Source organism: Marmota monax, unplaced genomic scaffold (genome assembly GCF_021218885.2).
Source record: "Marmota monax isolate L192 unplaced genomic scaffold, Marmota_monax_Labrador192_F-V1.1 WCK01_AAM20220418_F8-fsc00035, whole genome shotgun sequence".
Lineage (NCBI taxonomy): Eukaryota > Metazoa > Chordata > Mammalia > Rodentia > Sciuridae > Marmota > Marmota monax.
In genome coordinates, this window is record NW_026691961.1 from 15,503,787 (window position 1) to 15,527,631 (window position 23,845).

General features: G+C 58.2%; 2 protein-coding genes and 1 long non-coding RNA gene across 8 annotated transcripts in view; 1 reads left to right on the top strand and 2 right to left on the bottom strand.

Annotated features, from left to right (window-relative positions):
* The window catches only part of Nubp1 (NUBP iron-sulfur cluster assembly factor 1, cytosolic), a 13,658-nt gene extending 10,728 nt beyond the window's left edge, over positions 1-2,930 (top strand). Inside the window, exons 10-11 of the mRNA XM_046445424.2 lie at positions 1,752-1,835; positions 2,650-2,930. Coding sequence (XP_046301380.1) covers positions 1,752-1,835; positions 2,650-2,708 — 143 coding nt within the window. The 3' untranslated portion in view covers positions 2,709-2,930. The remainder of the gene's footprint in view (positions 1-1,751; positions 1,836-2,649) is intronic.
* Tvp23a (trans-golgi network vesicle protein 23 homolog A) lies at positions 1,762-23,132 on the bottom strand. Of its 6 annotated transcripts, none has more exons than XM_058579891.1 (10): positions 22,781-23,132; positions 20,680-20,839; positions 20,339-20,418; positions 8,347-8,487; positions 6,849-6,960; positions 6,416-6,560; positions 5,850-5,939; positions 5,581-5,709; positions 4,319-4,447; positions 1,762-3,046 (listed from the first exon to the last, which is right to left on the bottom strand). In XM_058579891.1, the coding sequence occupies exons 3-10, from the start codon at positions 20,406-20,408 to the stop codon at positions 3,014-3,016; spliced, it is 849 nt and encodes a 282-aa protein (XP_058435874.1). In that variant the 5' UTR covers positions 20,409-20,418; positions 20,680-20,839; positions 22,781-23,132; the 3' UTR covers positions 1,762-3,013. The 6 variants fall into 6 exon arrangements, with proteins under 6 accessions (XP_058435874.1, XP_058435873.1, XP_058435877.1 ...); XM_058579890.1 differs by having other exon boundaries at positions 20,680-21,001; XM_058579894.1 differs by lacking the exon at positions 22,781-23,132 and having other exon boundaries at positions 8,347-8,448; positions 20,680-21,257.
* LOC124093186 (uncharacterized) lies at positions 11,119-16,818 on the bottom strand. Its single transcript, XR_009226931.1, has 4 exons — positions 16,413-16,818; positions 13,557-16,303; positions 11,876-13,477; positions 11,119-11,254 (listed from the first exon to the last, which is right to left on the bottom strand). It is a non-coding gene; the product is annotated as an uncharacterized LOC124093186 (long non-coding RNA).
* Positions 23,133-23,845: the final 713 nt, after the last annotated feature.

Consider the following 23,845-nt stretch of genomic DNA (forward strand, 5'->3'; position numbering starts at 1 on the left):
GGCAGGCCCTGCTGCTGACTCCCTATTATCTGAGCCTGTGGTGGGACTCGCTGATGGGGTCAGGTGGTCCCGTCCAGCAGAGGCACCTGGGGCTGAGGGCGGAAGCAAGGGTGGGCGCCCGTGGGCCGAGGGCTCTGCACCAGGCCTCACGCTCGGCCCCCCGTCGGGCAGGAGAAGCCGTGGTGCTGGAGCGTGCGCCCTGCATGCCGGGGCGGGCGCACGGGGAGGTGGCCCACCTCAGGGAGGTCAGGGCGGGCCTGGCTCAGGGCGTTGGCGCGGAAAAGAAGGGGCAGAGTTGAGGGGAGAGGAGGAAGGCACCAGTGACCCCGATGCCCGCTCAGCCTGCTGGAGGAGGCGCTGCGGTCAGGACGGCGAAGCAGCAGGTGCACTGCGGGGCCCCAGGACCAGCGCTGTGCGCAGGGGCGGTGGCCGGGGGTCGGAGTGGCCCGTGGGCCTTCGGTGTGCCAGCACGCTGGGAGGGAGGGCCGGGAGGCAAGGGTCATGCCCTCCGGCACTGAGGTTGCGGGGATGAGTGAGGTGGCCCGGAGGAGGCCCAGGAGGACAGCTTGGGGACCTTCCTTGAGGAAAGGGACGCAGGGACTGCTGTGAGGGTGGGGACCCCCCCAAGCCCAGAAAGCCCCCTGGGCGATGGGACGCGCACCACCCAGCAGTGGCCACCAACAGGGTGGTGCTCAGTGACAGGGGCCTCCCTTCGAAGCCCAGAGCCAGGGCCAGAACAAGCACAAGTGACACGGAGCTCATGTCACGTCCCACCAGCCTGTGCCTCGCCCTCCCAGGTCCTGGGCCTGGTGGCCTAGAGACTGATCAGGGGACGCCTGTGCCGTGGGAGGGGGTGGGTGTCAGCCTCTGCAGGTGTCCTGTGGCTCCAGGGAACACTGGGCTCCGCCACCAGCACGTCCTCGAGCCCGTCCCCCCTCGGGGTCAGGTCTCCCCTGGGTCACGCGTGGCCCTCCAGATACCCGGGTGTGGCCTGCAGGGGCCTGGAGCCCAGAGCCACACAGCTGGCGAGGACCAGCCGTTGCTCCCCTGAGGTGACCTTGAAGATGAAGTTAGGTGTGGGAGGCAGCAGGCCCGGGGCGTGCGTGGGACACGCCCATTGTACTGTGAGTGTGAGAGGCTACGTGTGCACGGCCACAGGGTGTTTCTGGAAGGGTGCCAAGAATACTAGGACCTTTTTGGATTTGCTTCTTGCTGTATCTTCCCTCTGTATCTGTACTTTTTTCTTTGTAACAATACACACTCGTTGCCTTTTTACTCAAAGAACTAGCTGATCTCTTACGATGCAGCCACCCAGGCCCACCAGGCGCCCCAGACCCTCCCAGGCCCTACCAGACCAATCAGGCCCACCCAGACTCTCCCAGGCCCACCAGGTCTACCAGGTCCACCCAGACCCACCAGGCCCACCCAGGCCGTCCTAGGCCCACCCAGGCCCTCCCAGGCCCTCCCAGGCCCTCCCAGGCCCACCAGGTCCACCCAGGCCCACCCAGGCCCTCCCAGACCCACCAGGCCCTGCCTGGGCCCTGGAACCTGCATTGGCCATGCATTGCCTCCCGATTTACAGCAGAGCTGAAATGCTAGCCAGTGCCTCTGAGGGCAAAGGGACACAGCTAAGGTCCCAGGTCCCCATGTTGCTGGCAGCTCCAGACCAGCACATCACCACGGCACAGAAAGACCCGGGGCCTCGCTGAGCCATTTCCTTCCTGGCCCTCATTGTCTCTCTCCTCTTTAAGGTAAGAGCTGTGACAAAGGCCAGTCCTTTTTTATTGAAGCACCAGATTCACCAGCCACCTTAGCCTACAGAAGCATAATTCAGAGTAAGTGTGTGTCTGTCACCGCAGACGCCTGCTGACCGGGAGCTGGGCGGGAGGACGGAGTACTCGCCTGCAGCACGGGTGGTGGGGAGCGGGACCACAGAGTGGCCCCAGACGCCGTGAGGAAGCTCCCCGGGTGTCCGTGCGGAGAACCAGTTCATAGCTTAACAGACACAGGGAGGTGAAATCCATGGCAGAGGAAGTGCGTTTCAGGAAGACAATAAGAAACTGACTTCAAACAAACCCAAAGTCAGACGCGTGGCGCAGCCGGTCATCCCAGCAGCTCGGGCGGCTGAGGCAGGCGGATCGCGGGTTCAAGGCCAGCCTCAGCAAAGGGAGGTGCTGAGCAACTCAGTGGGACTCTTCCCTAAATAACATACAAAATAGGGCTGGGGTGTGGCTCAGTGATCGAGGCCCGAGTTCAGTCCTCGGTACCAGAAAAACCTCCAACCTTGGGGTGCAAAACAAAGCCACCGTCAGGCCAGATGTCACCTACAGGCAGTCTTGGTGGCCTTGGGTTTAAGGTAGCAGTCCCAGAAGTTCCCACCTCTCAGCTGAGACCGGGTCTTACTTGCCAATAAAATGGTGTCCGCTCATGCAGTCCCCAGGGGCCAGCTGCGGAATGGGCCCACATAAGGCCTCCAGCCCCTGGTTACAACCGCAGTGGGCAGTGGGAGGCATTGGGGTCACATTCTAGGATTCAGGGCATCTTAGGGACAGGCTTTCGCAGGGACTCGGCCGCCGGGGTTCTGCTGTGGCGTGGCAGCACCCTGCAGGGCGGGTCAGGTTAGCGCTCTGCCCATTCGCTGTTTTCCAGAAATCCAGGAGTTCTGTAGTCCCCGTCAATCAAAAGAGGAGAGCCTCAGCAGTTCCTGAAGCAGGGGACAGAGCCGGGGACCAGGCAGCCCCCAGCTGCAAAACCTCCGGGCAGCACTCGGGTCAGGTGGGGTTGCAGGCAAAGGGACCAGACTCTGGTGCCGCACGAAGTCACGTCCTGAAGACACTTTGATCACCTGTCTGCCACCTTCTTCAGAACACAGCAAAGGGCATTCCTTACACACGTGCCATTTTAAAATAAAAGTGTCTCCTTGAACCTGTCCCACGAGGCCTGCTTCCTGGACACCAAGGGCTGGGGGCCGGGACGTGCTCTTCGGGGAGCCCCCTTGACCACGGAACCCCGTCTAGGCCATCTCTGCCTCTGGTGACAGGTACGCCTGGAGGAAACCGAGGGTGAGCGTGGCCCACTGCAGAGCAGTGGCACCTCTGGCCACATGGCCCAGCAGTGGACGGCGTCAGAGCCACCTGAGCGTCCTCTGGGCTGGGCAAACGTGCTGCGGCTGGGAGCCCTTGCAGGTCCCTGGAAGAGCCCCCCCAGGCACGCGGTCTGGCACCGTTAGTAAGTGGGCAGTATGTCCAGTGACCTCCAGGGTCACCTACAAACGACTCAGGGTTTTTGAGAGATGTGAACTCCAGATGTTTCCAGTGACTTGAGGATGAGACACACAGGAACCGAGACCCATGAGGGAAGAGCAGATCCCATTTTCCACACCACTCTGGGCATAAAGCAGAGGGCGGGCAAGTCCCCTGTTCTTTCCGCCCGCTCTCCTCCCTGCCTACATGGGGCAGCTGGGGGGGGGGGACCTGGATTTGCATCTGTTCTGTGTGGGGGAGGTGAGACCCTCCAAAGAGTGACGGCTGCAGAGCCCAGGGCATCTGGCTCGCGCCTGGCTGTGCCCCCAGCCACCTCAGGGCATCGGCAGGAGCCCACCCAGACCATAGGCTCAGCGGGAGCAGGGGCTGTCCCTCCCACCAGCTCCTGGGCCACCAGCCCAGATCCGTTTCTCACCGAGTGCTGGTGAGTCTCGAGCCCTGAAGGCCAGCTTCTGAACGTCACCCGGGAGGAGAGTCAGCTCGGCTCTCTGTCCTGCCCGGGAAGCCTGCCGACTGCCCGCCGAGGTCCTGGCACACAGCATTCGGGTTAGGATGGTCCAAGCCATTTCAGCTTGAGTCCCATCGGATTTAAAAGATCTATTTCTCACTTCTGGAAGTTTCTGCTCACTTTAAAAATGTGAGAAATCTTCCTGATTCTGTCCTTACTTCTGGAGGTTCTAGAAGTCACTCTTCAGTGACTGAATGACGGTGAGGGACAAGTTCCGGAAGATCACACCTTGAGTTGGCCCTCGAGCCTCAGAGCCAGAGGCAGATGGAGTGGTGGGTGCCGGTCGGGGGGACCGCACCCGGTTAGTGTTTCATGGGCACAGAGTTCAGTCGGGGCGATTGGACAGGGACAGTGTGATGGTCACACAGCATCGTGCACGCACTTAATGCCAAGAACTGTGCACTTGAAAATAGTTCACGTGCTCCTTTTTGTGTGTGTTTTGCCCCAATAGAAAGTGCCAGCAGCAGCCGGCTGTCAGGTGACCCGCACAGGCCACTTCCCGCAGGTCAGGAAGGGGGCAGTCCTGGGCGCGAGCTCAGTGACTCACCGTCTGGAACACGGTCTGGGACAGGAGACTGGCCGTGACTCTGCTGATGTCACTCTCGCCTCCCATCTTGCAGAGGATGTAGCCGTAGAGGTTGGCGGCTTGGAGCGAGATCCCGGCGATGACGAGGGCCTGGCTCGGCAGAGCAGAGGGGGCTGTGAGGGCCGAGAGAACTGTGCCTGTGCCACCCAGCCTGGCCCGACCCCGTGAAAGGACCCTGCCCGTAGTGACCAGCAGCACTGCCGGACGCCACCCAGCCCTCAGCCGAGGTCATGCCATTGCCATCCCATTTCACAGCAGGGAGCAGAAGTGCAGAGCGACTAAAGCTGCCCGGAGGCCACGTGTCCAACTCCACGGGGCATACGCTACACCTGGACGAGTCCCCAAGTCCTTAGACTAGACCACGGCAGTGAACATGCACTTCCAGAATGAAACTCCGACCTCGCAGGCCCATCCCTACCTAGAGGGCCCCCCGTCCAGGCAGGGTGTCGTGTGGGGGTTTGTTTTTTAACAGACTCCTCCCTCGGCCGGACACGATGCTGCACTCCTGCACCCAGTCACCAGGGCCCAGTCAGGAGGAGGCGAGCGCAAGGCCAGCCTGGGCGGCCTCGCGAGACCGGAGCTGTGGCTCGGGTGGAGCAGGCCCGGGCTCCGTCCCTAGCACTGGGGGAGCTTTCCTGAGCCTGGGGACTGGGGATGAAGCTCAGCCTGCACAGGGCTCTGGTTCACTCCCAGCACTGCAAGACATCCGTCTAATAAGAACAGAGCTTCTTTGTCACCAACATTACCCATGAGAACCAAGGCCATCAACAACCAAGTGACCGTCAGATGAAGAATGGATAAAGAGAAGCGTCTGCCATACTGTGGAATATTGTTCAGCCACAAAAAGGAATGACCTACGGATACCCGCTACAGCTGGGGCAGACCTTGGAAAGGTGCTAAGCCACAGAAGCCATCACAGACACCACGTATTATGTGATGTCATTTATAGGAAATGTCCCAGAATGGGCAGGTGCCCGGGGCTGGGGGAAAGGGACATAGACTAAAGGTACAGAGTTTGTTTGGGGAGGAAGAAGATGTCCTGAAATGAAGGTGGCGATGCTTGTACAACTCTAAGCTATTGAACTCCAAACTTCCCGGGGCCAAAATGTGCTGGGTGTGACTATCAACAGTGCCACCACGACCTATCAACCAATGACAATAGTGACAAAACCGCACTCCCACGGCCGGGCTCTGGAGAGCCAGGAGGTCCCGGTGTCCTTTACCAGCCACTTGAGCTTCAGGGAGAACAAGGTGCTGAAGAAAAACAGGATCCAGATCACGGGGCAGATGATGAGGCCGAGCCAGAAGATCCGCGCCTCGGCCTCCGTGGCAGCCGTGCTGCTCGGAGAGGCCTGTGGGGGCGAGGAGAGCAGCTTTCAAACCTGGCAGAAGGTGGGCGAAGGCCCCCTGTGGCTCTGGCCACGCACTCATGTCGCCAGAACTGCTGCCCCCAACCCCGGGCACCAGGGAGCGCCCCCGCCCCCCAGCACACCTTTCTGGCCTCGAAGATCCAGTGGCTCCTCCCGTCCTCGTCGATCTGGTTCCACCACCGGAGGCCCACCATGAGCCTCCCCGTCACGTTCTAGGAAGACGGCAAGAGGACCGTCAGCGTGCCGTGGCCAGTGCAGTGAAAGTCCCAGCCCGCATCCAGCTTGTGCTGGGGACAGGCGAACACGGCAGCTGACCCTGGTGGCTTTCCAAATGGGCGTCCAAGGTTTCTGATCTCTAAGCGTTCTCTAAAAAGTGACAGACCCCCTGACTCATACGGACACGTGACACACTCGTGTTATGGAGGCTTAGAATGTACGACGTGAATGCCACAGTGAGAACCTCACCAAAGTCCAAAGCCACACAGGGTGTCACCTCATCGTGGAGCCTGCGCACAACCAGAGCCATTTACGAAACACTAGAAGCCCTTGTTCCTCTAATTAATTGTGACAGGCCTCAGAACTCGGCAGTTTAAACCCGAGCATCCGGGTCCCATGTGCATAGGGGACGTCACCGCGGGGAGCAGAGCTCACACATCTGGAGAGAGCGTCACCTGGCGAGGGGCCTCACCTTCACAGACCAGAAGTCGAAGGACAGGAGGAGCAGCACGGTGACGAAGCAGCCCACAAAGCTCTTGCTGAACCAGTCACAGCACACGTAGGTGACGATGGCACTCACTCGGAAAAACAGGTGGAAAAAGGTGGCCAGGGGGTGCCTAGGAGACAACCGGGAGGCGCCTTCACCCTGAGCCAGGAGGCCGCATTAGAGTCGGCCACATCAGGCCGCTGAGTGGCAGCGCCTGGGGGAATGTCCTCCCGACGCCTCTCGGGCGGAAGCGCACCCCTCCTTCTCAGCCCCCAGAGCGTCATTGTAGCCCTGGCTGCGCGTTTCTCTCCCTCGAAGAATCCAGTACTTTCCCCTAGTGGCCTCCAGGTCTCACTTGCCCTCTCCCAAACAAGGTCACCTTGGAAGTGAAACGTGACTGAGATCATTGTCTTCCCACCTCGCAGCCACAGGGCCAGTTCCCCTAAAGACGAAGGTCAGGTCATTCCACCAGGAACCCAGCGAACACGCGGCCCGCAGCGGAGGCCCCACGTCACGGGGGACGCCTGTTCCTGGAGAGCAGAATCGGTCACCACAGGAACGGCCGCTGTGACAGTTTGCCCAGCCGAGAGTGGCCTGAGCGGCGCTTGAAGGCGGACACTCACCTAGGGCAGGTGGCTCTTGTGCCTTGACACCAACCCACCCAGAGGCAGAGAGCTGGGAAGCGACGGCCCGTACCTGCACCCGCACCTGCACCTGCGCTGCACCCGCACGGGCACCCCCACCCGTGCCCACACCCACACCCACACCCGCACCCACACCAGCACCCATGCCCACACCCACACCAGCACCCACACCCGCACCCACACCAGCACCCTGCCCACACCCACACCAGCACCCATGCCCACACCCACACCGGCTCCCTCTCCCGCACCCCAACCGGCACCCGCACCCACACCGGTTGCTTCTGTTTTTTATCCTGAAGTCAACTGGGGTAACTTAAATAGGTCCCTACTTGTCCACGTTGGATGAAGGCCTGCGGGGGTCAGGCAGGCGATGGCAGTGGCTCCGAGAGGAGACCCTCACGGCCCCCTTTCTGTGTGACCCAATTTCCCAGGGCACAGTTAGAGGACAAAACTAGGATCAAGAAAGCTGCAGCAGGTCTGATGGCGCGGGGCAGTCAGAGCGCCATGTCTGTGGTGGGCGGGGCCAGGAGGTGACTTCAGCACCAGGCCACCAAGCAGCCCAGAGCAGAGCTGCCAGGCCTGACTTGTGCCCAGAAGCCAGAAATGCAGGCCTGCACGGGACTGGAAGGAAGTGACGGCATTATCTCAATAAAACACAGCCGGCCGCGTCACCGGCCTGCACACTGTCACAAGCCACCTCTGGATCAGTCCCCAGCACAAGCGGAAGGTGGTGAGCAGAGGCCATGGCAGAGCCACAGAGGGAAAGAGGCTGCTTGTGTCCCCAAGAAGAAGCGTGGCCAGAGGAAGCCGAGCCCAGGCCCCTGTGAAATCGGGGGTGTCTGGCTCCCCAGCAGCATTAGCCGGGCTCAGAAGCCGAGGTCACAGCAACTTGTGCATCAGCTACTCTGACCTCCCAGGGGGGCTGAGGGGGCCACGGCGCAGCACCAGCAACGCGCCAGAACATTCTCTCTGTGCCTGTCAGATTCTGGGCCGCCCGTGGCCCGGAGGAGGGCCAGCCAGGAGGTGATCCCGCAGGACTTCCAAACTCCGGGGGCCGCTCCCCCCTCTGGAGACGGCCCACGTCCTCTCTTGAATGTGCCTAATAAACCTCTGGGTCTCTGGGGGAAAACAGAACTTCCTGGAACTTTCCAGAAGATAAGGCTCAGAGTCTCTTGTGTGCTTTTTGCCTTAAATCTTCCTGAAAATTTTTTAAGTGTCTTAATACAATTAAGTTCTAACTGCCTCGCCCCTTGGCCCCCAAGATGAACGAACCTCTCCCAGTGCCCGGAAGCTCCCGGGGGGACCAGGTTTCAGAGTCTTGCAGGTCACAAATGGGGCCCAGAGCCTCCGCAGGTGCGTTTGTCATGTTGAATCCTGTGGGAGACATGAAGACCACCGGAACAGCTGTCTCCTCTGGAGAATAACGTGGATGTAAAAGAGGAAAACCGATAAGATGAGAAAGATACGTTTACTGTAAAAGATGTCGGAGGCAGATCCAAGTGTGCACCCATCGGGCAAAACCGGGGAAGTTCGGGCATTTGAACAAATCCCAGTCCACCCACATTTTTTTTCCACCTTTTTCTTTTTTTGGCTGTGGTTTTCCCAAAATAAAATGCAAAAAGAATTCCAGCTGTGGGAAGGCTCTGGGTCTGTTGCTGACCGCCCATGACCTTACCTCCTACTGGACGGTGGTGTTGTTACTCCAAAAAAAGCCCCTGCCACAGGGTCCCAGGCCCCTGTGCTCCCCTGCCGTGGTCCTCTGCCTTCCCGCCACCCGTGCAGTCCAGGTGCCCCTGGCTTCCACGTCACACCTGGGAGGTCACCCCTGGGAGGCAGATGGCCCTCCATCCCGAGACGCAGAGCCTAGATTGGCAGGGTTTCCGTCCTGAGCAGTTCTGCGGCCTGCCTGCACCGCCCCCTCGGTCTCCCCTGCTGTCAGACGGGGTGCCACAGAGCCACGTCCCAGGACGGAGGAGCTGCGTGGAGGTGGCGCCCGTGAGGTGCTCTGAAACGGCTGCTCCCCATGGCTCGACACTGTCACCTCAGCCCACAGCTCACTCGAAATGGTTCCAGCGCCACACACTCAGACTGCAGAGTTCCCCCTCTGACCACAACTTTCTCTCACGCCTGAGGGGCCCACTTTTCATCTTTGCGGGGATTCCCCAAGACTCCTGCCCCCCCATGGTCCCCCAGACGAGCCTCCTTTCTGCTCCCTTTAACAGGGGCACTTTCCGCCCAGCATCTGAAACACCCCCTGCAGTAGGAGGTCCAGGCAGGACCTGTTACTGCCCAAGAGGGGATGGCACCCGTGGAATGTCATGAACTGACTCGTGCTGCCCGGGGGGGGGGGGGCCTGCTGGGCTTTGTTTCCTCTACTGTAAATGCACTTCACAGCCCAGGGCCCTGGACACACTGCCCTCCTCCTGGGAGACAGGGCTGAGGTCTGAAGCTGCGCGGGACACACAACTCAGATGTGGGGGAGACCTCACGTGATCTCCCCGCCCAGGACAGGGGACTTAGCCCAGGGCCGCTCTGCCACTCAGCTACATCCCAGCCCTTTTTAGTTTTTACTTTGAAACAGGTTCTCACAGTTGTGCAGACTGGCCTCAAACTTGCCATCCTCCTGCCTCAGGCTCCTGAGTTGCTGGGATCACCACTGAGCACCACCACGCCCAGCCTCAACATCAGCTTTACAAGGGAAAAGCCCAGCTGTCCCCCAGGTTCAACACACTGCAACCCAGGGCCCACATCCGGCCTGTTTTTGGTAAATAAAGTTTTATTGGTCAGCAAAAAGGAAAATATTCACCTATAAAATGATGAAATTAGGCTCTGCCTGATCCAAGTCAACCCAAATGAAGTAACTATCCCCCCACACACTCCCTCCAGACCCCAAAACCCACCTTTAAAAGCTGTAGTGTGGGAGTTGCCTGAGGGGCAAAACCCGGGGGTTGTGCTAGAACTCAGGACACCTCATCTCTGGGGGCAGAAGAGGCAGGTCGTGACCAGGAAGGGGCCTGGGGACCTCTGGGTGCTGGAGATGCATGGGTGACTCAGGCATCAGTGCCCTTAGGTATGCTACCCCTTGATTTTTAAAAAAGTTTCCTGTTTAAAGCCACTAACCAAAGACAGATCTTTGCAAGTCACTCTAAAAATCATCCATGTGCTAGGAACCAGCAGCTCCTCAGCATTCATTCAAATGAGTCCAAAACTATGCCCACACAAAGAGCAACGTCCGCAGTTTACAGCGGCTTTATCCATAATCGCCCAAACTCCGAGGCCCCTAAGAAGCCCTTAGACAGAGAAATGGAGCGACGGACAGACGTGGGATGTGGGACATCAGAGTTGTCAACTCGAGGCCCCCAGGAACCGTGCACTCACGGCTAAGCAAGAGAAGCCATTCTGAAGGCCGTGTGCAGCGGGATCCCAACTCTCCCCACGTCTTGGGGACAGCAAAAAGACCAGTGGTCACCAAGGATTCTGAGGGGTGGGGAGAGGGAAAAGAGGTGGAACACGGGGGGTCTAGGAGGCCGATGTGCCCGCCTGTCGAATCCCAAGTGACGCACAACCCAAGGAGGGACCCTCACGGGAACCGTGGACTCCGGCTCATCAATGGCCATAGCTCATCAGTTGGAGCGCGTGTCCCCAGCTCATGCAAGACGCGACTAGCAGGGGCAGCGGTGGGGTGGGAGGGGCTCATGGGAACTGTGCTTTCCGCTCCGTTTTTCTGTAAACTGCTCTTAAAAATAGAACTCATGATTACAGTAAGGTGAGGGGCACAGGTGGGGTGGACGCCGTGTCTACACCGGGTCGGGGCACGTCAGCATTTATTCCAATGAACTGAAACCTTGGGGAAAGCCCCAGGGACGTTCACGCGGAGGCTCGGACACTGTCTTCCAGCAGCTTCTACAGCAGATTTGATCTGGGGCTGGGTCATCCTGATTTCAGTGGCAATGACCTCACAGATAGCGTTTAGAGTTGTCCTTTATTTTTTAATCACTTGGAAAACTGCACTCTGGATTTTCTCCATCTTGAACTCCTCACTCTGTTTTCAGTTCCGTCCCCTCGAGGCCCTCGGGAGCACTCTGCCGTTCAGTGTGGCACGAGTCTCAGGGACACATGCGTCATCGTCCCTTCCAGTCTACTCTGCTGGTAAGAGCGGCGGCTGAGAGGCGGGTGGGGTCTGGAATGATGGAGAAGCAGGGGCGGGGGACGGAATGGGGTGAGAGGCGTCACCCCCTGATAATGACCCAGCCTGGGCAGTGGAACGTCAGGCTCTGTTCTCTGTACTTTTATGTAAATTTGAACTAAAAAAATAAAAAGAGAAAGAATCAGAAGTGGCCTTGGCTTTGCCTTGAGGCAAGGAGCAGACCAAGCCCCCGGGGGTAGGGGCAGGTATCCTGGTGCCTCGGTGGCCCATAAGTGGTGGAAAACAAAAAATTCAGACCTAAAAATCCCCAATTGAGCAACTGGTCATGACAACGAGATAAATGAGGAAAATTCCCTTTCTTCTGGGCTCACAGTTCCTCTGCAAAAAGGAAAGAGAGAGAGAGAAAAGACCCCCCCATGGGGCACAAATACCCACCCTCCCGTCCTGGGCAGCTGGTGCGCTGAGGTTCCTGAGGTGGGTCCAGTGCCCGCTCCACTGCTGCTGGCCTCAGCCCCACACAGGGTAGGAAGCTCTTTACGCCTCGGGTCACCCCTCTGTGAAATGGGAGGGTGACATTTGCCACCTATGTCTGTCTGACCCTCTTGGGAGATAAAATACCCAGGCCATGCCCAACCCGCGGTCACGTGCGGTCACCTGTGGTGTGGCCGAGGCCACTAGACTCGCTGTTGGACTCAGTTGTGGAGGCTTTTGAGAAGGCAAGGCAGAGACGGCAGCTGATGCCCTTCCTGGAAGTCTTTTCTTAGACCCATGTTTCCCCGCTGGTAAAAATGGGCCCCGGCTGCTATTCATTTCTCGGGCGCAGACGCCCACTCACGCTCAGGTGCTTTGTCTGCTGCAAGGAGGGGACCCAGTCACCTGGCGGGTCTGCTTCTCCTCCCGCTGCCCAGCCGTGCCCTGCTCCCTGCCTGTGCCCACAAGGGCGGGTTCCGGGCTGTCAGGACGTCCAGGAGGAGCCGAGGGCTGTGTGCTGTTTCTGTTCAAAGGTCACACAGCACAGGTCTGTGTGTGGAAGTGACTGAAAGAGCAGACTTCCCTCTGGTGCCCACAGTTTTCCCCTCTTGTTTCTGTTCTTTATTTCTTTTTAAAGAGACATCCCGACGGCCGGGGCAGGTCTGCTCGGCATCAGAATGCCCAGGGTCAGCGCAGCCGGCTCTGGGGGCTCAGCCCAGGCTGGGCCCCGAGGGTGGGTCCCCGCCTCCAGCGCAGGCTGCAGAAGAGGCGGCACTGCGGGTCCCCCCGGGCACAGGCCAGGTCGGGGCTTCCAGGCACTCCCTGACCCCGCTGGACCTCTGAACCTATCTATTAGCCACAGCTCAGAGTTTTCCAAAGACACGGGCCCAAAGAACCAAAGACAGGCGTTGAGAATGGCTGACAGGGACAGCAGAAGAGACATGCAGGGAGGCGGGTCATCACGGCAGCTTCTTTCTCAGTCTCTCTCTGTGGCTCTGTCCCTTGTGCGCCTGGGTGGAGTCCAGCTGCCATGCTGTGAGCAGCCTCGTGGAGAGGCCCATCCGGCCGGAACTGAGGCCTCCAGCCAACCGCGGAGCCTTTGGATGATGCCATCTTGGAACAGCTCCCCCCAACCCAGCGGAGAGCCCCTAACTGCGACCCCCTGAGACCCGAGCCACAGCCCCCAGCTAAGCTTCTTCAATTCCCGACCTTGAGGCCCCAAGTGAGAGGACAGCGCTGGTCACCCGCAGCGGCTCAGGGGCCCGTCCGTCACCCAGCATTAGCTCTGTGGACACTCACGTGGAAGGGCTGGGACCCTGTATGTGCACGCTGTGTTTGTTGGGTGGTTTGGACAGGCAGAGCGCTCAGGGCAAGGGGAGGAGACCCTGGGGGCAGCTGCCGTCCCCCACCTCTTAAAACAGGGGACTCAGGAAAGACAACAGAGCAGAGGGCCCGGGACTGACCTTCAGAAGCCGCAGCGGGGGTCAGCAGCAGCGAGGCCCTAAGGGCAGGCGGCACCTCAGGGAGGTAGAAGCTGGTCCTTGCTTCCACCTCCTCTGAGTGGGGGTGATTTTTTAGTTTTCTGCACTGCAAACAGGAAGCAGAATTCACCCACTCATGTGCCTTTTCACCTGAAGCATTATTAGATTCTTCCAGAATCTGGCAGGTTCTGAAGACACCAAATATCAACTTGGGTCCTGGTCCTGGGAGCTCCCGTTTCCCCGTCTGCAAGACGGAGACATCCTGTCCTTCCTCACACTTCAGTATTCTGGAGTCGGGGTGCACCTGCTCAAGGGTGCAAATAGTTAGCATGGAGTTTGTCCCCACGCCCCCACCTCCCAAGAGCCATCACCAAGCCGCACACCGGAGGATGCTCGAGGTCTTGGGCACAAGGCCATTGTTGGTGGAAAACTGAGTGCAGTCATCGGCGCACATTCAGTCCCTGCCACAACCTGTCCTGTGGGAGTCCCCTAAACCGGCTTCCGTGTCCTCCTAGAACAGCCTGTGACATTTTAAAAGTATTCCTGCTTTCTAGAATACAAGGACGCTCCAGATCCAGAGGAACAGGTTGAAACGTCCGCTCCACGAGGGCAGAGACCCCGCCGCCTGCTGCGCTGTGTCCCCTTCGCGGTCGGTGCCTGGCACACAGAGGGCATGAAATTTCTGCTGATTTAATGGAAATAAATGAATGAGAAGAGAAGGCAGCAGCAGTTCTGAAGAGGGTGTGGCCGGGAAGCCCTGCAGCGCCTGGAGGTGCTCCTGCTGTCACCTGGGGAGTGTCTACTGGCGCTACTGGACGAGGGCCAGGATGGTGCTAAATGTCCTACAGTGCGAGGAACCCTCCCCAGTGAGGGGTGACCCAGGCCTAACTGCCAGCTGAACCCTGGAATAAAGGGGTGAGTGGGTTAGCTAGTCCAGGTCCACGCAGTCGAGCTGCTATCCAAACAAGCACCCAGGAATCAGCCAGTGTCCCCTCCTTGTCCCCAAGGGCGTTCCGGATTATGTGGGTCACAATTTAGCAGAAACTGCCCTTCAGTGATTGCCAGCAGAGCTTATGCAATTCAATTCATGTGAATAAGGAATAGAAATAAGAGGAAGTGGAGCTGTTGTAGATGGAAGAGTTAATTTCAGAATCTGTGATGTTGTGCTCGGATCAAAGAGAACTGAAATCTGTCTAGTTCCCTGATTCTGTGGGTTATTTTCCTTGGTAATCATGAACCTTCCTTAAAATCAAACAGCTCTTGGTGGGAACTGCTTATGTGTCATGTCTTTATATTTTAAAATAACTTTGGAGAGCCAGGGACAACATTCCCCAAAGGCACAGGGGACAGGGGTCTTTAGAGTCCTCACTGAGCAAACAGAGCTCCTGAATCACAACAAAAAAACAGAGTTGTCATTCTGCTCAGCGTGTTGGAGCATGCCGTGTGTGCTCACTGGAGAGTGCTTGGCCTCGTGTGCTCACTGGAGAGGCGCTTGTGTTGGTTTTTTTTTTTTTTTGTGGGTGGGTACCAGGGACTGAACTCAGGGGCACTCAACCTCTGAGCCACATCCCAGCCCTATTTTGTATTTTATTTAGAGACAGGGTCTCCCTGAGTAGCTTAGCCCTCACCATTGTTGAGGCTGGCTTTGAACTCGCGATCCTCCTGCCTCAGCCTCATGAGCCTCTGGGGTTACAGGCGTGTGCCACTGCGCCCGGCCACTTGTGTTGATTTCTGAGAATGACCAGCCACCAAGATGTCACCTGCCCCGTCTCCTTCCTTGCCCTCCCGCCAGCCTCTCTAGACTCAATGTCACACATAGAGGTGTTAAGAACACAACTTATCCACATCCAAATCCCAGACACAGAGAAGATCATTCCCACCCAGGGTCGATTTTGTCATCAGAGACGTTGACCACATCTGGAGATGCGCTGATTTCCATCACTGGGGGATGGGTACTTCTGAAATCCGGTGGGCAGAGGCCAAGGACGCTGCTAAACGTGCTGCCCAGTCTGCGCCCATGATAAAGAGGCATCTGCCCCCGCCCCGGGTCAACAGTGACAAGGCTGGGAAGCTGCTCGAGAGCAGGGGCACTTCTACACTCCTCATCTGCCCAGGAGAATCGGAAGTCCTCCCCAGGGGACGCGAAAGATGGAAGCCCCGTGTCTCCTGTCCCCAGAGCAAAGCTCATCCCCCAAAAGCAGAAACAACCCAACTCATCTAGTGTGAGTGGACAGACAGGGCCTGCGACCACAGGGAGGTCACTTCACCAGAGAAGGAACGAGATGCTGCTGAACACCCCGATCCTGGGGTGCAGTGTGCTAGGTGACACATGTCCTACAGTTCTGTCAATGTCACTGGGCGAGGGGCGACCCAGAAGCTGGACGGCGTGACTTCTGGGTGGGCCTCTGAGGATGTTTCCAGAAGAGACTGGAGTCTGAATCACAGACGGAGAAAACCACATCCTGTCCCCCAGTGTAGGGGGTCCCTGAACACGCCTTGGGACTCGGGCTGGGACTCCCAGCTCTCAGGCCTTCAGGCTTGGGGTGGGACCAGCAGCAGCTTCCCCGGCCTCCTCAGCCCCTTACGCTCATAAGCAGACCTCTCAGGATCAGTCTCTGTGTGTATCTAAGCATACATCACAGGTAGCACATGTTAGTATAATAACTTAAATACATAACTATCGTGTAGTTAGTATGTGATGACAAAATGATACATAATAACACATAATACATGATAAGTTGATAATAATTAGATACATAATTATAATAATAATGATAAATGATATATAATTGTATGTACTATGTTAGTATACTAATTGTACTAATGTCATTTTTACATATTATTTTAATCATAATGTATGATTGGAATAAGCAGAATTTTCTGGTTGGTTCTCTTTCTCTGGAAAACCCTAACTAATACAGATTTCATTTGTATAAAATATCCAAAACAGGCACATTCACAGGGACAGAAAGTGCAACGGTGGTTTCCAGGGCGTAGGGCAGGGGAAATGGGAAGTTTCTGCTCAATGGGTAAAGGATTTCCATCTGGAGTGATGAAGAAAATCCCAGAACTAGGTGGTGGTGACCGTGGCCCGATCTTGAGTGTGACAAATAGCACACTGATCTGCAGACTAACGAGAGTGGATCTGTGATGTGTGATGTGTTTCAGGCAGACACACACACGGACATGTCACCAAAACAGACAGCAAGGGAGAGGATAGATAAACGGCCACAGCCCACCTGAACCTCGCGTCATCGAAGGCTGCGCCCCGAGAGTGACCTCTGGAATGCGGGAAGTGGTTGCTGTCACCTGTCTGATGAGCGTTGATGACTGGAATGTATCAAGAACTCAACAGCCAGGAATGAAATACCTCAGTCAAAGACGGGCCACAGACTTGGGAGGACATTTCCCCAAAGACAGTCCACAAAGGAGCACCAGATACGGAGAGGGCCACCCAGCTGCACGTCCCCAGCCACAGGGACATGCCATCTCAACCACAGCGAGTCACCACACACCCACCAGGATGGCGACCACCCAAACCCAGAAGATACGTGTCAGCAGGATGTGGGGGGACGGGGAGGCTGTTCACTGCTAAGACAACTGCCCTGGGTCCCTCAAAGAATTAAAACTGGAAGTGTCACACACACCCCCCCCCCCCCGCGCCCCCGGCAGTCTCACTGCTGGGTCTCTGAATCACTAACAAAGCGCACCGCAGGCGTACAAAGGGACCTTAGTCAGCCGTCAGAGGAAGGAAACTCCCACAGGTGCTACAACACGGCTCAAGGGCTGTGAGAGGGATCCCACTTTCCTGAGGTGACTGCAGTAATCAAAGTCAGAGGCAGCAGGAACGGTGGCCAGGGTGGGGAGGGAAAGGGAGGGTTGTTTAATAGGCGCAGAGGCTCAGTTTTACAAGATGACAACATTGCAACGATACCTAACACCACCAACTGCACAACGCAAAGGAATCGAGACGGTAAATTTGTCGTTTTAAAAATCACGATAAAAAGTAAAAACAAAACAAAAGAAATAAAATTCCCTCTGGGGGAAACACTCGGAGCATGGCTGGTGTGGCCTCTGCCTGCCGTGCTGTGCTGCAGAATCACATCCTCCGTGGACCCAGGGACCCCCCAGCACAGCACGGCAGACCCCGGAGGAGGAGGCAGGGAGCACCTCTCTGTCTCCAGGCTCAGCCCGGCACCTGCTCACGCTCACCAGATCAACTCCACAGCAACCACGTGGTGAGGTCCGGGGGGTACAAACAGGTCAAGGCCAGGCAACGGGACCTGTCCCAAATCACAAAGCCCGCAGCTGGTGAGGGAAGGCGTGCACTAGACTCCTGGGCTGGGCTGAGAACTTCCTTCCACCACCTGCCTCCAAAGTCAACAGGAATCGCAAGTTCAACAGGGATTTGCAACAGCGGTTCTCACTCTGGACTAGGGGGGCTTAACTTTCTTGTATTTTGCTATTCCAATTAAAGTTTGATCCTTTTTCTAAAATGACACACATAAAAAATTAGATAATAGTGTTCAAAGGGTTTCAAATGGTTTGCTACTATCTGGCTGCTTGTTTTCAGGATCTCCTCATCTAAGAACCAACTGCGGAGCTCTTTTTAAATGTATGTCCCCTGGGAGTCTGGTTGTCAGTCCAGGGCCACCCCCAGGGATGCGCTGGGACACAGAGGACTCTGGGTTGGAGGCGCCCAGACACACAGATTGTGGGCTGCTGCCTCCCAGATCTCTGACTGAGGACTCCTCCGGCTCCTGTCCCCTCCGCCAGCTGCCCACTGAGCCTGGCCACTAGAGTGTTCCACCACAACCTAACAAAAGGACCACTCTGGGGTCCACACCTTTGTCTCCTCCGGGTCACCGGATCAGAAGCTCGAGTGTCACCCTGACCAGGGCAGGCTGATTCTCCCTCCGGGCCTCTTCTGTCCACCACCCCTACCGGAGCCCTGGCCCAAGCTCCCAGCCTGTCCTCCATCCTGCGGGCCTGCCCACAGCCGTCTTGATGGCGGAGCTGGAGAACCGCAGCCTCGTGTGGCCGTTCACATTTCAATTAACTAAAGGGAAATAAAATCAAGTGTTCTGCCCCTTGGTCACACAAGGCCGTTTTAATGCTCAATGCCACAGGCATGGAGTGGCCCCATACCAGAGAGTGCAAATAGAGCACATGTCCATCCTGCCAGAAGTTCTAGTGAACAGAGACGTCCTAGAACTTGTCTTGTCAGCCCTTAGGGGTCTGGACCTGGCCACTAGCCAGCGCCTCTGGTCTGGAGCCACAGGGAACCACCCTTACCACCCCAAACTCACGGTCTCACCTCCAGGCCTCTGCACGGACAGCCACCTTCCCTGACCCCTTAAGGGCCCCCAAGCTTCAGGTCCCAGCTCAGCTGTCACCGCCCCCTCCAGCAGGATAACGGCCCAAGCTTCTGCTCATCAAGCGGTTAAAGCTCCGAGTTGCGAGTTGCGGCAGCCTGGGTGCTTACCCCCCGCCCCACACCGTGGCTTTTAAGTGGAGGCGCTTCCCAGAGGACACTTGGGGGTCTGCAGAATTTACTGGATGCTCCTGGATCTGGTGAGTAGAGGCCAGGGATGGAACCATGCCCAGGGACGCTAAAACGTCCTGCAATGTCCGGGACGATCCCCACGACAGAGAAGGATCTGGCCCCAAATGACAGGTATGTTGAGGTCAAGCAACCCTGCCCCGAACTTACAGCTCCGTAAGGCAGGACCCTCGTCTCCAGCCACCAACCCAGTCAGGCCCACGGGAGATTCTCACCGAAAACTGAACACGTGAGCTTAGCTATCCGGTAAGTTTCTTTACCAGAATTCTAGCTCTCTTACTGGGCCATTCTTCAAATCACTGGTCGTCACAGTCAGATGAGTAACACCCCCCCCCCAATAAGTAGGTCCTAATCTCTGGAACGTAGCCTTATATGGCAAAAGGGACTGTGGGCCTATTTATTTAGGGATCTTGAGAGGATCCTAGATTGGCCTGGTGGGCTTCAAAGCCACCAGTAATCTCCTTTTTGGAGAGAGGTACAGAGAGACCATAGGCACACACAGAGGAGTAGGTCAGGTAAAGGTGGCCCCACAAATGCCCACAGCCACCAAGAGCTGGAAAAGGCAAGGAGTAGATTCCCCCCCCCCCCCCCGGCCTAGTGCCTCCGAAGCGGTCGGACGGACCCTGCCGACATGTTGGTTTCAGCCCAGAAAACCTGCGTGTGGACCTCTGGCCTCGAGAGCTACAAGAGGACCAACTTCTGATGTTTTAAGCCAATGTGTTTGGGAGAATGTGTTAGTTACTATAGGAAACTGATGGAGTCTATTCTATTCTGGGGTTATTGGATCTAAATCAGAGAACTGAATGTTAAAAAAAAAAGATTTTGAAAGGAATGGTATTGGGCATAGAGGTGTAGCTCAGTGGTAGAGCACCCTCCTGGCATGCATAGGGCCCTGGGTTCAATGCCCAGTGCTCCAAAAGTTAAATAATAATAAAGATGATGATGAAGAAGAACGGCATTGGGATACCAGGGCCCCTGCCTCTAGGCTGTGAATATCTCTAGATGCAGCAGGTGCTTGGCTGTGCGCAGCCATGTTCATGGGGCATTTCCCTGGTCCTACTGCCTGGGACAGGCGGGTGTGACCTGACCCAGGCCAAGTCTGTCTGGCCAGAGCTGAGCAGGGACTGGAAGAAAAGTCAAGCCCTCCTGCTGGTACAGCCTCCTGCCCCCCCCCGCCCCCCTCCACTGCCCCCTCCACTTCCCGGTGGCCCCGGTGCTGTCTCCCTGACCTTCTGCCACAGCCTCGGGCCTTTGCCGTCTCCTCCCTTCTCTTCCTCCAGAGTCCCCAACGCTGACTGCTCCTCTTCATCCAGGTCTCAGCTCAAAGGCCACCTCCTCAGAGCTTTCCCTGTGGCTCTCACATCCTATGATCACCTCGTTAATCTCTGTCAGACTGACCGTTCCATGTCAGCACACAGCTGTCCCACACTGCAGGCTCCGGGGGTCAGGCATGGTCTCATCTGTCCACAGTCTGTCCCCTGGCCCACAGTAGGTTCAGGGATATTTGGAATGGATGGGGGGATGGTGGTAGATGGGTGGACGGGCAGATGGATGAATCTGCGGCTTTGGCGCCTGCGTGCCCAGAGCCCAGTCCCAACATACCTGATCTTGGCTTTCCTAAAGGCCAACTCCTCTTCATTGCCAAAGTCCAGGGACACGTCCTCGGTATCATCTACCAGGGCCTGGGGACATCAGGGGCCGATGGAGGGCAGGCCCCACTAACCACCACCGGTTCCGCACCCCGGGCTGGTCTCTGCGCGCCTCTTTGGTTCCCCAGAGATTCCTTGGAGACCTGAGGCCTCCTGCTGCCTCCTGCTCACGGGCCCAGCGCAGCCTTAGGCGCTGGGGTTGGTGCCTCCCGGCTCCTCCCGGCCTCCGCCTGCGCTCCCGCCGCCGCCTCCCGCTCGCCATCTCCCTGCCCGCGGTGATCTCTGCGGTCCTACCTGCTTCATCCTCCCGGGAGCCCACAGCCCAGGATCCAGGTCCGCCCGTTGCCACCGAAGGTCTCGGGTGCCCCCGGCTTTAGCCTCGGGAACGCGGAGGGGCTGGGAGGCCCGGGAGCTGGCCCGGGAGCTGGCCCGGGAGCTGGCCCTGGAGCTGGCCCTGGAGCGGGCCGGGGAGCGCAGTGGCCGGCTGGGGAGGGGCTCGTTCCCGGGCTCGGCGGGGAGGGTCCTGCCGGAGGGGAATGCGCCCCAGCCCCGGAGCGCAGGGGCCAGGGCGGGTGCCAGGGGAGGGGACAGGTCCGGGGGACCCAGGACAGGGATCCTGGGAAGAATAGTGGGGTCAGGAAGCGTTGGGCACGTTGCAGAAAGGAGGAGGGAATGGACGGACGTCAGAGCCTGGCAGCCGCGTTCAGGGGCTCAGAGGATCCGCCTTAGGAAACGCATTCCCAGGCCTGGCCCGGTCCCCACGGATGGCGGCCCCCGAATCTGCCTGTTCCCAGGGACCCGCTGCAGCCTCGCTTTGATTTGCAAAGGCTGTGAGAGCCCGCAAGGCGCCTGGAGCGGGAGGGGGTGGGGGGTGCGGGTGGGGGGTGTAGGTTGGGGGTGGGGTGGGGGAAGGGTTAGGGTGGGGTGGGGGTGCGGGTGGGGAGTGTAGGTTGGGGGTGGGGTGGGGGAAGGGTGTAGGGTGGGGTGGGGTGGGGGAGGGGTGTAGGGTGGGGTGGGGGTGCGGGTGGGGGTGTAGGTTGGGGGTGGGGTGGGGGAAGGGTTAGGGTGGGGTGGGGTGGGGGAGGGGTGTGGGGTGGGGGTGCGGGTGGGGAGTGTAGGTTGGGGGTGGGGTGGGGGAAGGGTGTAGGGTGGGGTGGGGTGGGGGAGGGGTGTAGGGTGGGGTGGGGGTGGGGTGGGGGCCACCAGACACTTTGAGCACCACTGGCTATTATTAAAGAGCATTTCCCAGGAAAGGTTTATCATCTGAGGGTCTTTCCTGGCCCAGGACAGGTCACTCCCCCTCCTGCAAGCCCTCTCCCCCTCCTGCCCTCCCACTGCGCAGAGGCACAGCTGAGCGTCCAGGTGCTAAGGCCACAGCCTGTTGCTCCCTCTGCCTTGGGGCAACAATTGGCCCCAAAGGCAGGTGGGCCCCAGCTCCCCCCTGTCTGCTGCTGGCCACCGGTGGGTGGAGTCAGAGATGCTTTATCTCTGATCCCTGGACTGGACCTGGGGCTTTCTGCCTCACCTCCACCATGGCCATTCCTTTAGCTGACCTTCAACTGGCCTGAGGGGGTATGGAGGAGGAAGTGTCCTCAGAGGACGACAGGCCAGCCTCAGGAGCCAGGCCCCTCTAAACGTATTTCCCAAGCCATGTGGCAATTCTGGTAGCTTCTAAGTGTACCTCCACCCAGGTGCCACAGAGACCTGAAGTCAGGCTCTGCAGGTGTTTCCAGAGCTCCCAGGTGTGGGTAGCCGCGTGAAGACCCAGTGCTCCAACCTGATGCTTCCCACACTGGAGGGTGGACTCAAGGGCCTGGGGCAGCCTAAAGTGTGGGTTCTGGCTTCCCCCAGCTGCCAGGTGGGGCCAGGGCTGCAGATCTCGGCAGCACCGGGAGCTGTGAGGATCTAAGCCACTGGGGCCTGGATTTCTAGAAAGTCCTACTGACTCCTCCTGCCCAAAGCTGGCTCTGGGCACACAAGGGTCAGACAGAGGAACCCCGTCTCTCCTGCCCCCCGCCCCCCACAGCCCAGGCTGGGATACCGGAGAAGAAGTGTTTGCAGCAGGGGTAGGTGGAGGTGAGAAGCCGTTGTAGAACATTTAGGGGCTTTTCCTCTGACCCTGAAAATCACCAGCTGCTGGTGTCTGTTGAGTTGGGGTGGGGAGGTGGGAAAACCCCCTTGGAAGCCCCATTTGGGGCCAACTGACATTCTCAGCCACGAGGTTGGGGATACCTCAAAAACAGCCACAGACTTACCATCCAAGATAACCCTGCAAACACGAGGTCCGCCCCTCGCCCCGCGCCCCCCACCCTCACCTGGCCGAGGGCTGAGGATGCAGACTGTGGATGGGTACAGAGAACCCACCTCTGATCACAAACTGCTGCAGGGACCTTACCTGCTAGAAGGTGGGGTTCAGGTCCTTCCTGACTCTCTGGGGGCGGCTTGAGAATCTGCTTCTCCTAAGGCCCGGGACACGAGGGGCAGAGCCTTCGGGGAACACTGCCTGCCTATGTCCATGCTCCTGTTGGCCCTGAGAGCAGGGGTCAGAGCCTCCAGGCACAGCCCATCTCTGATCCCCGCCACCGGCTTCCTGCCCCTCCAACCCAAGGAAGAGGACCCAGGTGTGGCCAGCGCTGCCTCTAGATGACCACCAGAAGTGTGCACGTCCGGCCAGAGATGTGGCGGGCCACCTTGGGCAGGGAACCTCGTCTCTTGGTCCTTGGCGTCTCCTCCCCTGGATCTGTGACCTCAGGGGCGTGTGCTTTAGCTGGGAAACCTACCAGATGCCGCCCGCCTGGTGTGCTGAGGTGCCACTCCACCCACCCTGGGGCAGCTGGCCGAATGGCAGACAACTTGGCATAAAATGTCACTTCAACTTTGGAGCCACGGCAGAGGGAGGGGGCTGGGTGGACAGGAAGGTCGGGCCTTACCTGCAAGTGCTCAAGGCCTGGCGGGGCTTGGCCGGAGACTAGGAGGCTTCCCGGCCATCCCGGCCTTCTCAGAGTCAGGCTGAGTTCCACTTCGCTCACATTGAGCAGGGCCCCCACTCTGCACTTGCAGCTGTCCTCTGGCCTGTGCGGAGGTGCCAGGAGGAAACCCAAGACTGTCCTCCTCCATCAGGTGGATGCCGAGTCCCATGTGAGGCCCAGGAGACTGCACAGCAGGATTGTGGCCAGTTCTGGATATTCCTCAGGACCCAGTGGCCAGATCCTGCCCACTCCCAAAGCCCCAGTCTTGCTGCCTCGGGGCCTTTGCCCATGCTGTTTTCTTTGCACCGATGCTCTCCCACCACATAGTCAGAGGCTGAAAATGTAGAGGCTTCCAGTGGCCCTTCCCGACCCCCTCCCCAAGGTGTCCACCACCGTCAGAGCTCTCTCTACCCCAAGTTCTTGAGACACCTTTCACATCATTCTTATGTCTTTCGTTTTCCTCCTGCACTTAGTCATCCTCATCCTCTTTC